The 15,527-nt window shown below is 29.1% G+C and overlaps 2 protein-coding genes across 2 annotated transcripts; one reads left to right on the top strand and one right to left on the bottom strand.

Annotated features, from left to right (window-relative positions):
* Nucleotides 1–782: 782 nt before the first annotated feature.
* On the top strand, nt 783–7,665 carry LOC126845769 (uncharacterized). The gene is made up of 17 exons (XM_050584658.1): nt 783–1,262; nt 1,400–1,631; nt 1,728–1,896; nt 2,264–2,471; nt 2,537–2,786; nt 2,941–3,309; nt 3,552–3,864; nt 4,652–4,899; nt 5,184–5,355; nt 5,429–5,670; nt 5,942–6,053; nt 6,146–6,232; nt 6,299–6,433; nt 6,506–6,638; nt 6,706–6,969; nt 7,052–7,210; nt 7,276–7,665. Exons 1-17 carry the CDS (start codon nt 1,193–1,195, stop codon nt 7,371–7,373), a joined length of 3,261 nt encoding a protein of 1,086 aa, XP_050440615.1. The 5' UTR covers nt 783–1,192; the 3' UTR covers nt 7,374–7,665.
* A 1,733-nt stretch (nt 7,666–9,398) lies between these two features.
* Nucleotides 9,399–15,390, bottom strand: LOC126846548 (serine/threonine-protein kinase PLK1-like). The gene is made up of 9 exons (XM_050586116.1): nt 14,986–15,390; nt 13,298–13,542; nt 11,676–11,873; nt 11,521–11,616; nt 11,157–11,458; nt 10,836–11,045; nt 10,591–10,744; nt 10,281–10,527; nt 9,399–10,211 (listed from the first exon to the last, which is right to left on the bottom strand). The coding sequence occupies exons 1-9, from the start codon at nt 15,082–15,084 to the stop codon at nt 10,023–10,025; spliced, it is 1,740 nt and encodes a 579-aa protein (XP_050442073.1). The 5' UTR covers nt 15,085–15,390; the 3' UTR covers nt 9,399–10,022.
* Between the last annotated feature and the right edge of the window lie 137 nt (nt 15,391–15,527).

The raw sequence follows: 15,527 nt of genomic DNA, 5'->3' as shown, positions 1-15,527 counted from the left end.
ATTTTTTATATTGTTTTTCGGTGTATGTTCTATGCAGCTTAATGAGGACGAATTGTTTAACAGAAGAAAAAGTTGTTTTTGTAAATTTTTTATGGATAACAACATATTTGAATAATTCTGTATATTTTAAAATATCGTTAAACAATTCATAAAAAGTTATATTCTTTAGTTTTCGTCTTTTTTTCTTAATAATTATGCATGAAAAATAATATTTTATTTGCAATTCTACTAATAATCTTTTGAATTGTTTATTTTGTAATATGCTTTTGAGTTTTGTATGTACCTAATTTGTGTTGGTTGACTAAATAAATAAATTATTCAAAAGAAGACTGATTCAAGTTATACAAATATCGTTCTTTAATTGTTAGAAAATGTAAACTCAAATAATTAAGTTTGTTTCATGAATTTTAACCAAAAACAAAGTATAAAATAATTATTATTGGTTTTAATTAGTATTTATTAGATACTGTATAATAGTATAATATAATTGTTTAATAAAGTATGGAGCTACATTATAATTAAGTTTTAAAAAGGCCATTTTCGCTTATAAAATATATGGATAAAAAAAAGTTGCATATTTTTCATAATTTTGAAGTGCATAATATTTCAAGGTCTTTTAGGGCAAACAAATTCGGACTTTAGTTTTACCACGATTTAAGATCTTAAATGGTCAATCGTAGTTATTAACCATTTAATTACGTGATAAATGAACAAATAAAATAATTTAATATATTAAGTTAAACAATATGGTGATTTATTTCTAATTTTTTGATTTACTTGAATGAAAAAATTTAATTTTAAATATAGTAAATCTTTTTTATTTCTAAAAACATTTTTACGTTTGACGAAAATTACTGACAAGCATTAACTACCAGTTACCACTGTAGTGGTTCATTCTGACAAGCGATAAGGTTGTACCTTGTATCACAGTTTAATCTGTAGTTGTATGATATCACATAAATAGTATTATCAAATATCAGTGTAGATGTGTCATGTGACCGTAAAGTTTTGTAATTTTTTAAATTTCTCTTTCTTTGTACTAATATCATGTTACTAAACAGTTTCTTAATGTTTATCTGACTTGAATAAATCGAAATGAAGTTTGTTGGTTTCTATTAGGCAGACGGCGGACGTTCGATTCTAAATCAATGATCTAATGAACAAAATAATATAATAAATTAAAACCCTCGAGATGGTTTTCTGGAAATCTTTGGTCGCGTTCATTTTGTTTTCGTTCTTTCTCTGTGAAAGTCTTGACGATGGTAAGTCTACAACTTTGTTAAATCGTTATACTTGAATATACTTAATGCCATTAAGACTTAATAGTATGTTATAATATTTAATTAGTAATATTATCTTTAAAATTTCAAATGGGTAAATATATATTTATTTGTTTCAGATGAATTTGTTAATGCTAATTCTACAGCTCAGTTGGTTACACAGTTTTCTCAACATCAAATACATGGCTCAATATTGTTTTCTCAACACACTTCACTCGAAGATATCATTTTATTATCAGTATCGTTGAGCAACTTTGGAGATTCCTTGGAATGGTCTTGGCAGATTAGAGAATTTCCGGTTGATTATTCAATTTTAGAAGAACGATGTACTGATCGAAATCTAGGATCCAAGTAAATGACTATAACAATTTTCTTTTATCAATTTTTACTTTTTTGATACAATTAATAATATTATATCATAATGTTTTACTTATATTTTAATTACAGGTTGTATAATCTCGATGATACATTTGGAAAATTAACCATTGAAAATGATACACGTTTACAATTTTCAATATCCAAGTCAATTTTGGAACTTACAGGTCGACTAGGAATTTGGCATAGATCATTAGTATTAAAAAATACAAATGGAAAAACAATATGTTCTACTATCATGGTATGTTATATTTTAATTTTATACATTTAGGTCTTTTTTTTCTTCTTCCTTTGCTGATACTCCCAACTATCTATTTCTTGGATTCAATCACCTAAGTTTCCAATTTTCTCTCCCATGCAATTTCCATACATATAGTCGTTGTTCTTGTATTATTTTTGAACTTCTTTTTAACAACTATTCTCTTCAAGGTGTGTATTTTCTGCTGTGGTACCTGTAGGCTCTTAATAATTTTTTTAGGCCCTTCTGTCCCTTTTTAGAGTATATATTTTTATGTATTCTGTACACTATAATTTGACATGTCTTCTCAAAAAACATTATTTGTATAACCTGTATAAACTGTCAAATTAAAATAATTATTTTCAAACAGTCTAAAGAAGATTCCGATATCAGAGTGGCTCAAGCAAAGTTTCAAACCAGATTTTTTGGCAGCATTTACATTATTGCTGTCGGAATGTCTGGTAGTCTAATGGACGCTATCATATATACCGATCTTGACGATAGAAAAAGTTTAAAACGAGAAGTTACATCTCACAACTGGAAAATATTTTCAAACGATGTTCTAGAGACACATTTGGGTATGTATATATAGGTAAACAATTTTACATTATTTTCGTTAATATTTTAAATTGATGTTTTTTAGATAAATCTAAACTCAATTGTGATGCTCTACAAATTGTATATGATCCGGAATCAACTGGTTTAGGCGATTTAACTGCTCGTCTCGGTCCAGTCAACATTGGAAAAAAAACATTAATAAGGGATCCGAATCTGGCTACATTTGATATCGAGTACGAGAGCAGAGCATTGTACATGGTGATATTTGACAGTGATCGTGTTGACAATATTTTAGACTGTGCACAAATTAACATAAAAAAAGGCATCACATTAAAGTAATACAAATTTACTAAGTATATTTTATAGTATTTATTACATAATTTGTTTAAAATAACTGTATTTTTGTTAAATTATAAATGCATTTTAACTTTTCTTGCATTTTAATTTTAATTTGATATATTATCTATAAATTTAATTTAATTTTTATAGAGGATTGATTAATGAAACCGATGTTAAAGCTGAACTAGTTTTTTGGCAAAGATCGCCATTTGAAATAACACATATTTACACGAAGGCCGAGACCAACCAAATTAATGTTGCTTTGAGATTACATGAAATGCCTCCTATTCCAAAAACGTATAAAATGCCATTAGACCAAAATGTCAACTGTTTGGGTATTGGCAATATTTATAACCCCACTGGTAAAACGTTTCCTGCACCCATCGAGAGAATAACCCAAGATGAATACGCAATCGGCGATTTAAGCGGCAAATACAATTACGACGGTTCTAGTTGGGATTTATTTTTGCCATTATTTGGTACGAGAAGTGTTATTCATCGATCTTTGGCTTTATACAAGTAAATTGTTTGTTTCAATTTTTTATATTTTTGGCTTTGATACAAAGCTTGCTTAGTTTTTAATATTTTTTATGTATTAAACATGTACACAGGGTGGTAAATTTAACATAAGACGTTTTATTTGTTCATGACAAAATAGTAATTTTAAAATGTTGTTTTTTATTAATACATATATCTTTTAAAACATTAAAAATTTCCCTAACGACAGGTCAAAATTATTAACTTTAAGTTTGAATTTTCAGAGATAACAATATTTGGACTTGTACTACACTGTTGCCGTATTTTGGACCTAGATCTCAAACGAAAGTACCATATTTAACAGCTGAGGCAATATACCGATATCCGCTTGTTGGTAGAATAATATTTCGCCAACCTGTCGACATCGGAGCTCTAGAGACTATAGTAATAGTTGAAAATTTAGTTCATGCCGACGGCACTACACTAAAAAACTCAGATCAACATAGGTGGTCGGTTAACACGAATCCTCCTGGTAAAGATTTTTACAATTGGCAAGAACGATGTAAAAGCGCCGGAGCGATATATGATCCCCATAAGGTTTGGACATTTGTGTACAGCTAAAGTGTGTATTATATTGTTTCTCTCAAACAGAAAGCAACTATGTAGAAATAGCGGTTAACAATTTTTTAATCACCCAAATATTATTTGATTAAACAAAACAGTCAGCCTTACAGACGTATACATGTAATTTATTTGACTATAATCCTAAAACAAAAATTCTTGCCAGTCTTGGTCGTTAAAAAAAATTAACAATTTGTATGAGAGCGATAATATGTGTACATATTACCTTACGTAATCTGTCCAAATAATAAGCGATTTGATGCCTTCTTTTTTTATTTTAGATAAATCATGTTAAGTAAATTTCATCCCCTTCAAAACACTCTCCATATGTTGCAATACACTTGTCTCGTCTCTGATTACATTGCTCAAGACATCTGTCAGGGCCTTATTTACGCAAGGACATTATGGGTATTTTTCCAGGGCTCATGTGGACCCGGGGCCCACCTACTAGATTTAATTTACAGTTCATAATTTTATTAGTATTACATTAATAATAGGCTGATTTTTGTCTTTTGTCCGGTGCCTCAAAAATTCTAAATCAGGCTATTCACATCTCTAAAAGTTCTAAGAAGTTAAGCTCTTCAGCTGCCGCGTGGACTATGTCCCAGTATTGCCTCCACATGGCTATTTTACAAGAGGATGCAATTTATTTAGCATGATTTATCTAAAATAAAAAATTATGGTATCAGTCCGCGAACTTTTTAGGCAGATTACGTATGTTTAATGTATTAATATATTAATGAAATTTCAATTTTAAACTTAGGTAGTTAAAAACAACATGACATCTATGTGCAGCAAATCTCTCAAGTACTGTAGTGTAGGCGATCTGTCTTCTCGGTTAGATACTTTGTCGATTGCGGGAAATAAATTGAATTCTATAGGAGTGAGTAGACGTATGTTTGTGGACGAATACATGTCGTTATTCGGAATACATTCTATTATTGGCAAAGCACTTGTCATTTATGGTGATCACGGACCCGAAGCTCGTGGCGATCGATTAGCTTGTTCTAAGTATAGTTTTTTTTTTTGTTTTCTGTTAACGCGGTGGATTGGTGGTTGTGGTCAGTATTTCAGAGTTCAACAGTCATTTAAATTTCAAAAATTTGGTGTACGGTTTCAAAACTGACAAATGCTATGCATGTACTTATAATATAATATTAGTTAGTCAAATAATAATAATTGAAGCTTAATAATTTTAATTTGTATATATAAACGAGTTTATGCTTTTTCCTATGCTGAATGAAAAACCACTTTTATTTCAATAGAATTATTCAACAACATTTTATTTTACGTAGAATTGAAAAAGTTTGGCATCGAAAAGCAGTTGTAAAAGATTGGTACAGCGATGATGAAAAAATATCCGTGTCTGGTAAAATTGAACTATTTCAAATTTCCGAATATGATCCGGTCGATTTTGAAATAAATTTACAAGGTGTACAAGGCGCTTACAATTATTATGTTTATTCGGTAAGTAATTTAAATTTTGATGTATTTAATTATTGTACAATGAGATTTTTTTTTATAATTCGTTTCTTAACAGAATCCAGTCGATGGTGGCTTAGATTTACCGTGTGAAAGTTCTAACTTATACGAAGTGTGGGATCCGTGGAATAATAAATTAACTGGACAGCTACGATATGGCGATTGGAGTATGCGGTTTGGTTCCATTCAAGGAGACAGAGCAATATCAGCTGTCGGCAATGACACTCATGCTCAGCTGTTTGGTCAGTTGGTATTTTTGGGACGATCTGTAATTATTCATGGAATGCCTTCCAAAAAAAGGCAAGTAAACTATCAAATAAACTTAAAGCAATAATAATATTTTAAGTTAACTTATTAATTATAATTTAGATTGTTTAACTATTTATTTATTAAACTTTAAGAAACGAGAATGGTTTTAGTTAAAAATCAAGTTCTCACTTCATACTAAAACTAACACTTTTTTTACATACTATGTTTAACATGTTCAAAATATAGTAGTTTTTGCCATAAACAAGCAAACTAAGTTTTTATTAAAGTAGCGTAACTAATATATTTTAATTTTGGATAACAGATTAATGTGTTCGACGATAGAGAGGGGATACGCTCCTTCAGAAGCTCGAGAAATACGAGCGATGGCGTCATTTCATAATCCGAATGGATTCCTTAAAGGATACATACGAATGGTAGAAATAGAAATTTGTTACATTTTTAATATGCTGTGTCCAATTTAAAAGCTTAAGTTAATAGTTTGAATTATGTAAAATTGTTGTTTAAGACTCAATTGATTTATAATGATGGAAGCAAAAGTGATACGGTGATAGAAGTCAATTTACAGTATCCGGGGTCGTACAACAGAAACATGGTAATTTGAAAATTGAAAATAGTTTTACAATTGTTCTGTAATATTTATTTATACATTTGTTTTTAGACTAAAGGTCACAAATGGGCAATTTATGTCAATCCAGTCGGTATTGATGCAACTGTTAAAGATCTAGGAACACGATGTACAGCAGCCGGATACATTTGGAACCCGTATTACACTCAGCTAGCCGATCCTTTAAATGTTAGATGATAAAATAAATAAGAAATGATTTAAGACAAACCTTTATGTTTATTTTTTTTTAAACGACATTAGGTTAAATTGTATGAAGACGAATGTGGTTCCGACCAACCGCTACGATGCTATGTTGGAGACATATCGGGACGTCTAGGCACGATAGACATAGGATCGCACTCGATGGTATTTTCAGATCCAAACTTACCTTTAGGTAATAAACTTGTCATGTTCATTTTTGTACACTTATACTGATAATATAATGACATTTAATCTTATAGAAGGGGACATATCAGCTGTTGGTCGATCGATTGTGGTATTTTCAAAAAATGGTTACGAAAAATTAGCATGTGCCAATATTGAATACGATAAAGATATTATCAAGTATGTAAACGTGAGGAAAACTACAAAATTCGAGACGACCCACTTTTTCGAAGCCGTCAGGAACGCTTTGGGCGTCCCCGAATGGATGTTGGCAGTAGATAGTAGGAAGACTAAAATATTACACAACGGAGCATGTATTCAATATTTAGTCCACTTCAAAGGTAAAGTGACAAAGACAAAAGTATTCGTTTTGAAAAAAACCTGTATTTCAATGACAACGATATATTTTTATTTATTCATCAGGAGCAATCGCTAACGAATTAGAATCCGACTTCAGCAAACTACTGACGACAGGGCAACTGCATTCGCAAACATTGAAAATATCTGGTTATTATCCCACAAATGTTAAACTGAAAATTCCTTATCAGAATTGCCCGGTGTATAACAAAAAATTGGCATCAAGTATGTTTTTTTTATAGTTATAATGTGTCGATCATAGATTTAGTAATTTATTATTTTTGTTAAAGGTACGTCATCAGCAGGACAACCAAGCAAATACGACGTTCGTTCATCAACTATTTGTCTCACGATACTACTCGGCTATTTAAGTTGTTGCCTGTTTTAGTCTTGATTTCTTGGTAATATATATTTTTTTTTAATATTATTATTAATTAGGATTATGTTCTGTACATTTAATTTGGTTGCCAAAGTGTTAGATTAAGGTTAATTAATATTTTATATGTTTTGTACTCTGTCCTATGCTATTTGTGATAATTTATTTAACTCAATTAAATATAATATAATTTTAAATTTAAGTAAATGTTGACCATATTTTACGTTTACAAGTTTATAGCAGCCAATGTTTATTGATTATTTTTAAATACAATGAACGCATTCTGAGAAAAAATTATAACCTTTTGGTAACAAATAAAATAAATAAAACATTTAATATCTATATATATATGTTGTTATATAAGACTGTGGCAACTACAAAGAAATTTTTATTTTATGTTCGTTTAAAGTAACTACTTAAATCGTGGTGCTCTTATTTTTTAAGTAAAAACTATCTATATCATTGTTATTAATTGACTCTATTAGTTTTAATTATTATTATAACTACTATTATTGTATTTCTTTAAAATTTGTTAATTATAGTCTAGATTGTCTATGTATTTAAAATTTAAAAACAAAGTATTATAATTTATAATTTAAAAAAAAAATTATTTTATACATTTATATATTGCGCGCCTCTTACAAAAATAGTTATGTTTTACCTCGTGAGCATAACATGCATAATAAATTATTTTTATTGGAAATAATAAAAAAAATCTGATTTTCAGTATTTATATATTAACTCGGGCCAGAGGCCAAGTGAGCTTAAGATGCCCTATGCAGTTTAAAAGGTATTCCTTTATAATTATATTGTTATAACACATAATTGCAATATAATAGTATACTGTATATCTTATGAGAAAATAAATAATAATTCACTCACAATATTAGTCTGTGATTAGAACGTGAAACAGGAAATTTAATTATTTTTTATGGATCTAGAAAAGTGTATGACAGGGTTTTGAAGAGAAGAATTTTGTGAAATGGTCTCGGAAAAACGGCGTTTTATTTCTAAATTTTGTATACAACAATTACATTTAATTTAATAGATACCCTTTTACTAGATAGGTACAGTGGTGCAACTTGACCAGGGGGGCCTCTCTCAAAAAAATAAATCAACATTACTTTTTAGTAACTTGAAAAAAATGAATCTAATATAAAAAAAATATACTACGATCACTACTTACACTTATTATATATGCCAAGTAAAATCATAAAACATTTGATTTTTACAAAATTATTTGTTTACACTATTAGTAGCCATAAAAAAAAAAAAATGTCTAACCATTACAGATGAATATTTTAAAAATATGATAGAACGTAACGTACTTTGATTACATGCAACTTATTAAAAAATTAAATAACAAAAAAAAAGGTAAAATGTTTGTTTTAATGTGCAAATGTTTAAAATAATCAAGTTTTTTACCTTTTATCAAAATTAAAAATGGTGTATTTCACGATTTATGTAGTATAATTCATTATTTTTTTCTAACTAATGTACTTATATTATTAACAAGTCCCAGAATTAAGCAAAATTATTTTTTTTTACCAGCATTAGGAATACTAACCTACAATTTTTAACAATTCTTTCTGTATTCAAACTGACGCTTTTACTATTAAAGAACCAATTGTCGAGATATTTTAAATCTCAGGAATGAAACAAGTAGATTTTGAAAGCTATACACACTTAAAAAATCTTTTTCAGTTTACGATTTTAGTTTAATATATTATAATACAAACATATACTTTTATTTATAGTATTTGTAGTGATTGTTTAATTAGAATTAGTTTATCAAAACAGACGTTTATTTTATATATAATATATATACAGATTAGTAAAAAGCAAATTATTATTATATTTTTTTAACTAAATAAATAAATCATTATTCTAGTATACTTATAACAAAAATTGCAATTTAAAATTATTATACATAAAAAAATATCACGTAAATTAAATTTGACAATTAATGTTATAATACAAAATAGTTTTATATTTTATTGCTACGAATGTTGATCGTAGAAAAATTAGTCACGACACATTCAAGTAGTTTATATAAAAAAAGTATTTAGTATAAAAAGGGAGAAAAATAACTAAGCAAGCAAATATATCACGAAAATAAACAAGAATGGTTTGAATTACTTATTGTTTCAATATTATGATGACAAAAGGGACAAAACATAAAACGTACACAATATTAGTTGTAGTGACATTAAAGTTTCATTAGCAAACATAAAATATTTTGAATTTTTGAAAGCCTTGATCAAAGTATGTAATTAGTGAATTTGGTTAGAACTTATAATTTAGTGAGCAAACAATATGTTAATATTCATTCCATTTAATTTTTTTAATTATGTACAAAGAATTCAACTACATAGCTAATTTATGCAGAGTAGTTGATCCTCAAAAGTGGGGTTATGTTTCGCATTTACAGCTTTGAGCTTGTTACACCTAATTACATTTTTAGCTTACAACATAACAATATACAAATTAAAGTTAACGAGAAACAAAAAATGTAATTAAAAGAAAATGGAACTATTAAAAAGAGTATAGTTTCAATAAAAAAAATAAAGTTTTAAAAAAAAACTATTTACACTTTCTTCAGTTGTCTTGCAAATCAAATTTTCAAGTCTAGACGTTTGTCCAGATTTTGATACAACTAATTTATTTATTTTCTTTTAATATGGACCCAATTTTTTTATGTGCATACTCCAAACACCTAGACAACTCCGGACTACAACCATGTTCTGCGATTGTATTGAATCGATATGTACGGAACACATTATCTTCAATGAATGTAACAGCGTTCATCAGTGGACATAATATGACTTTTGTGTGGTCCGTAAAATTGATCTGACATAAAAAATAATAATATAATAATATTAAGACAAAAATAATGGATTGCTAGTAATAGTTTCAAACCTGTAATGTGCCGTTCGTGAGTTGCATAATGACTGACGAAGTAGATCGATACCATTGGAACATGTACGGAGTACGACTCAATTGGTCTGCGTCTTTCTCTAAAATATCTGCTCCGGCTTTAATTAGATGATCGTTCATGTATCGCCTAAAGTACATGAGCAACTTCATTTTCTTTTCCAGAGATGGAGGCGTGTGTTCAGTAGTATAATATTGTTCGGAACCATTTCGTTCAATGTAATGAACGTCTCTAAAGAAAAATATATCATTATAATTAATTAATGTACTAGCGTTGGCCACAGTATTTACTTACTTGAAATTCGCTAATAGTACAATACGAGTAAAATCATTGAACATAACGCCCACACAATCGTCGGATAGTTCATAACCGAATCCATATTTATCAGAATAATCCACCCATTTGCTCACCCATATCAAAGGTTTTGCAGCTGGATCAGTGTTCTCTTCTAAAATTGTTCAAATAAAAAAAAAACACAAATTTAACCATTTCCTATAAAAAAATGCACTTCTTAGAATATCAGTTTTTACAGTTCTTACCCATATTTGTCATTCCTCTCGTGATTGGTTTATTTTTCAATAGGTTGCCTAATTCTCTTTCGAGCGAAATCATATACTCTTTACAGTCTGAAGCAGAAACGCCGTTTCCGCCAACTGCTCTGTTTGGTACATTGAATAGAGGCAATTTATTAGCTGGATCTTGAGGTTTAGTAACTGCTTTAATAACGGCCGCTTTAGGGCTATTGAGTTCTGCAAATTTTAATTTTAACCATAAAAAAAAAAACAGCTCAGTTAGATCAGGGGTCAAGAGTGAACCTAACCTCCTAATAGAAGTAGTTTTTATCAAAAAATTTAACTCACCATTAAGGGGTTTGCGGTTAGAAATCGATTCCCTGTAATTGATAGAGTCGAACCGAGGTGCCATTGTAAGGCAAGACGGCGGTAACTTTTTGGGCATGTAACCAGTTGTGAAAAAATCAGACTTCATAATATCGGATACAGTAGGGCGTTTCTTGGGATCGTATTGAAGCATGCGGTTTATAAGGGTGATAGCGCTTTTATTCAAATGAGGAGGAACATTATAATCACATCGAGTAATTCGAGCATACGTCTCTTTTAAAGAGCTAGTTTCAAACGGCGGTTTCCCCACTAAGAGAGTATACCTAAACACATAAATTAGACAATTAAATAAAGATCTCAATGTTATTGGATTAACAATACTCACATAATACACCCAATAGACCAAACGTCAACTTCGAAACTATGACCAGTTTTGCTGAGAATTTCGGGAGCAATATAGTTCGGAGTTCCACACAATGTTCTGAAAATGATCACATTGTAATTTAGGATAACACAAACAAATCAGTCGAGAGTAATTACTTTTTACGTTGGCCATCATATTCAATTTTAGCAGCCAAGCCAAAATCTCCTAATTTAACTTCCATTTCATCATTTAAAAATAGATTGCCTAATTTTAAATCACGATGAATTATACCTTGTTGATGCAAAAAAACAGTACCTTCTAGAATTTGGTACACGTAATAACGAGTTTCTGGTTCGGTGAGTGTTTTTCTTCTCCTGTTAAGACAAACATAATATAATTAATAAACAGTAACAATTTCAAAAAAAATTATTTAATTGAAGACAACAGTTTTTATTATCTGAACTATTAAGGCATATTTAAGATTTTATGCATTATTTTAATTTGAAAAAAGAATCGATTTTAAGAACAATTATTTTTACAATCGGAGTTTGGCATTAATCGAATGCCAAAATGTAATTTTTTTTATCTAAATGATTCTTCTTATTTTTCATCTTCTTGTCGTGACAGTAGGTGATGACGCAATGCCCCCCCCCCCCACCGAGAAAAATTTTCATTACTTAATAGCAACACCACGAAACAATATTTAAAAGAAAACTAAAAAAAATGTTCATTTTTATTATCTTATAGCAAGAAATTATAAGAAATAATATTCATAGGACAGCCATTATATTAAATTTGTATTCAATGTATTTCATTATATATTTTTTAACTAAAGAAAATCAATGTTTAAAACTGAGACATTGCCTAATTACCAATGCTAATGTTTTAGATTACTGGATGACTTAATAGTTAATATGGTATAAAATATATAATTTTAATTAGAAGTAAACATCATTATTTAATTGTAAGCAATTAAGTGTAACAATACTAGACAATTGATACTTTGAAAAAACAATACATATATTAATTATGATTACTTTTAATTAAAATTATTATCACTACAGTTTCAAACTTATATTTTCTTCTGTGTAAAAAAAAAGGAAATGCCTAAATATGTTGAATGACAACATCAATACAAAATTTTTTTATTTAAATTATTTCCAAAATATTGTTAAATGCTCTTATTTATTTGTTAAGTTTAATATTACAAAATGTTGTATGAATATTATGATTTAAATGTCTAAAGTTTTTGCTGTTTGGGATAGGTGTATAATGTTTAAATTAAAAAAAAAGTTTTAGAATAATTGTAAATGTCCATAAATTGTTAGATTAAAAATACCCTACATTATAGTTGGTAAAAAAATATATCCCAATATTATAGGTAATGAACTGTTAATACATTTTTTTATATAACAAAAGTAGATGTTAAGCATATGTAATTTTTAAATGGATAATTTAACACTAAAATACTTAGTTACCTACCAAATTCCTGACAAAAATCAATACTGTGATGAACTCGGAAACCTGATACTGAATGATACACAAGTTCAAAGTTTGCATGACAATAACTCCTTAGACTTAATAAGACTCAAATAGTGCAATTATTTACATTTTGCTTATACATCATGTCAGCTAATAGGCAATTATAATAGGTACCTATGTAATTTAGTTTATTTATATATAATTGGAAAACATCATTCTTGGCTCAACTATTATTATTATTATACGACTGAAAGCCTAAGTTTTAAATTAAATAACCTGCTGTTGGCTTATTGCAAAAATAACAATTAATACTAACTTATGTAGTTCCATCATAGATCTTTTTCTACAAAGTTCCAAGACGATATAAACAAAATCTGGATCTTCAAAAAAGCTGTGAAATCCAACAATATTCTTATGCTTCAGTCTTTGATGAATATGAATTTCTTGAGTCATTTTATCTTTTTGATTATGTTTTAACAGATACTTTTTCGAAACTATTTTTCCGGCAAAAACTTCTTTTGTTCTCATATCTACAATCTCGTAACATTTTGCAAATCCACCCTAAAATAAACATAAAAAAATAGTACATATACTTAGAAGAAAATGTTAATTATTTTATGGTACAAACACAAATTTAAAAAAAAATTGGCCAACTTATACGTTTGTTAGGTAGGTATAAATTCCATTCAAATACAAATGAGATGTTGTTATATATGAGGGAATGATCAAATGAAAAGGCTTGTAAATAAATTATGTTTGTGCGTTTTTATAAACATGTCGATAAGCGAGTAGGAAAGGAAATTTTTAAATACAATAAAGTTGCAACATAATCATGGATGAGAATACTGGTAAAGGATTTCGATAATACCTAATATCGTCTTTAATAATTGATCCGAGATAACTGACGTTAAACAGTAAACAAAAATCAAAGTACAATTTCATAAAATCAATATTAATAAAAACTACAATATTAAATGCTAATAGCATCTGTTTTCACACAATATGTTAAAAAAAATATATATACCTACACAGAATTAAAATTTTAATTCAAAATCAGTATATTAGTTTTGATTTTTTTGGATTGGTAAATGACGAAATATGTAAATATGGTAGGTTAATTGATTTACACTATTTACATATTTTGCAGTTACTCCCGCTTGAACAGATTGACTGGTCTGGGCAGAGCAGTCAATCTGCTAAGTGGGAGCAACCACAAAATATGTAAATAGTGTAAATACAATACCCCACTAATTTCAGTAATTTTTTAGGTTAATTGATGTTTAGACATCAATAAAAATGTAAAATTTTAAACATTGGGTTAAGTATTAAGATAATAATATTTAAAATATTTCACACTGTGTTGGGATTATTTATTTCTTCAAACAACTAGTAAGATCAGAAAATTAAAATTACTAATTGCTAGTTTGAAAATTAAATAGGTATTAAGTAGATGCATAGTTTAACAATATTAAAATTATAGGCTGGTATATACCGGTGTAGTTAACTGTAGAATAAAACCTTATGTTCACAAATTAATTTTACTGTTGTCAAAAACAGGTGTTTTTAACCTACACCTATAACTATAACTAATACAAAACGTCTTGAACTTTGGTTACTTTTTGAAAATAATAATATAATTTCGTGTGGCAGTAATTTGTATTTACAAATATTTAACCTGTGCAAATACATTATGAGATCAATGCATATTTTAACACATTAATAAATAATGGTAACTATAATGTGTAAACGGTTTTTCGACAACCAAGATGTCGGTGTTGTAAAAGAATAATATTATATTTTCAACAAGACCAGAAAATGTGTAACTGGTTAAATTGAATAGCTGATGTTGGCAAAAGTCTCGGGGGACGAAAAACAAACGGAAAGGGTTGTTGTACCTGTCCAACGTGAAAAATAATAATGTGTACACAAAGGACGCTGGTTATCTGCCGCGCACTCGTTTGTAACGGTTATTGTTTACAATATTATTGTGTACGTTATTGCTACCTTTCCCAAAAAGCTGCCCCTTTGGTATTTCTTATTGGTTTTATTGTCGACGATGACCTCCGGGATTCTGACTTCGTCTTCTCTCGCTCTGGACGACATGTTTGCGGATTTGCTCGGAACGACTGGCACTAATAGACACACTGCGGCAGGACACGATTTTCCGGGAACGAGGTTATCCCAGTTGGATTGACGACAACTAGTATCGAAAGTTTATTATATTGTCGTAAAGCTACAGCAAAGTCACAGTACAAACAAAAAAAAAACGCTGATATATTGTTTTAAATATGCGAAACGCAACAGACACAACAGCTACGGTGTCGGTCCGATACGTACGAAAATAACCGTTAAATTAAAAAAACGTTACACGGCAACACCACTTCACCCGACCACGAGTGAAGGAAGCGCAGCAAGAGAGTGGAAACTGGAATGTGCGGCGGCGGCCGAAGGAAGGGGAACCGGGAACGGCCGACCGCAGCGCGCAAAACAAGAAAACGACCGTTGCTCATGGCGGAAACCGTGTATATATAAAAAAAAAAATAATA

Source organism: Adelges cooleyi, unplaced genomic scaffold, assembly GCF_023614345.1.
Source record: "Adelges cooleyi isolate 19-005CV unplaced genomic scaffold, UGA_ACOO_1.1 ACOO_flye_CR_arks_rails_tigmint_CR_PRNA_108, whole genome shotgun sequence".
Lineage (NCBI taxonomy): Eukaryota > Metazoa > Arthropoda > Insecta > Hemiptera > Adelgidae > Adelges > Adelges cooleyi.
The sequence above is the reverse complement of the archived record's forward strand: the minus strand, read 5'-3'. Positions and strand labels throughout refer to the sequence as shown.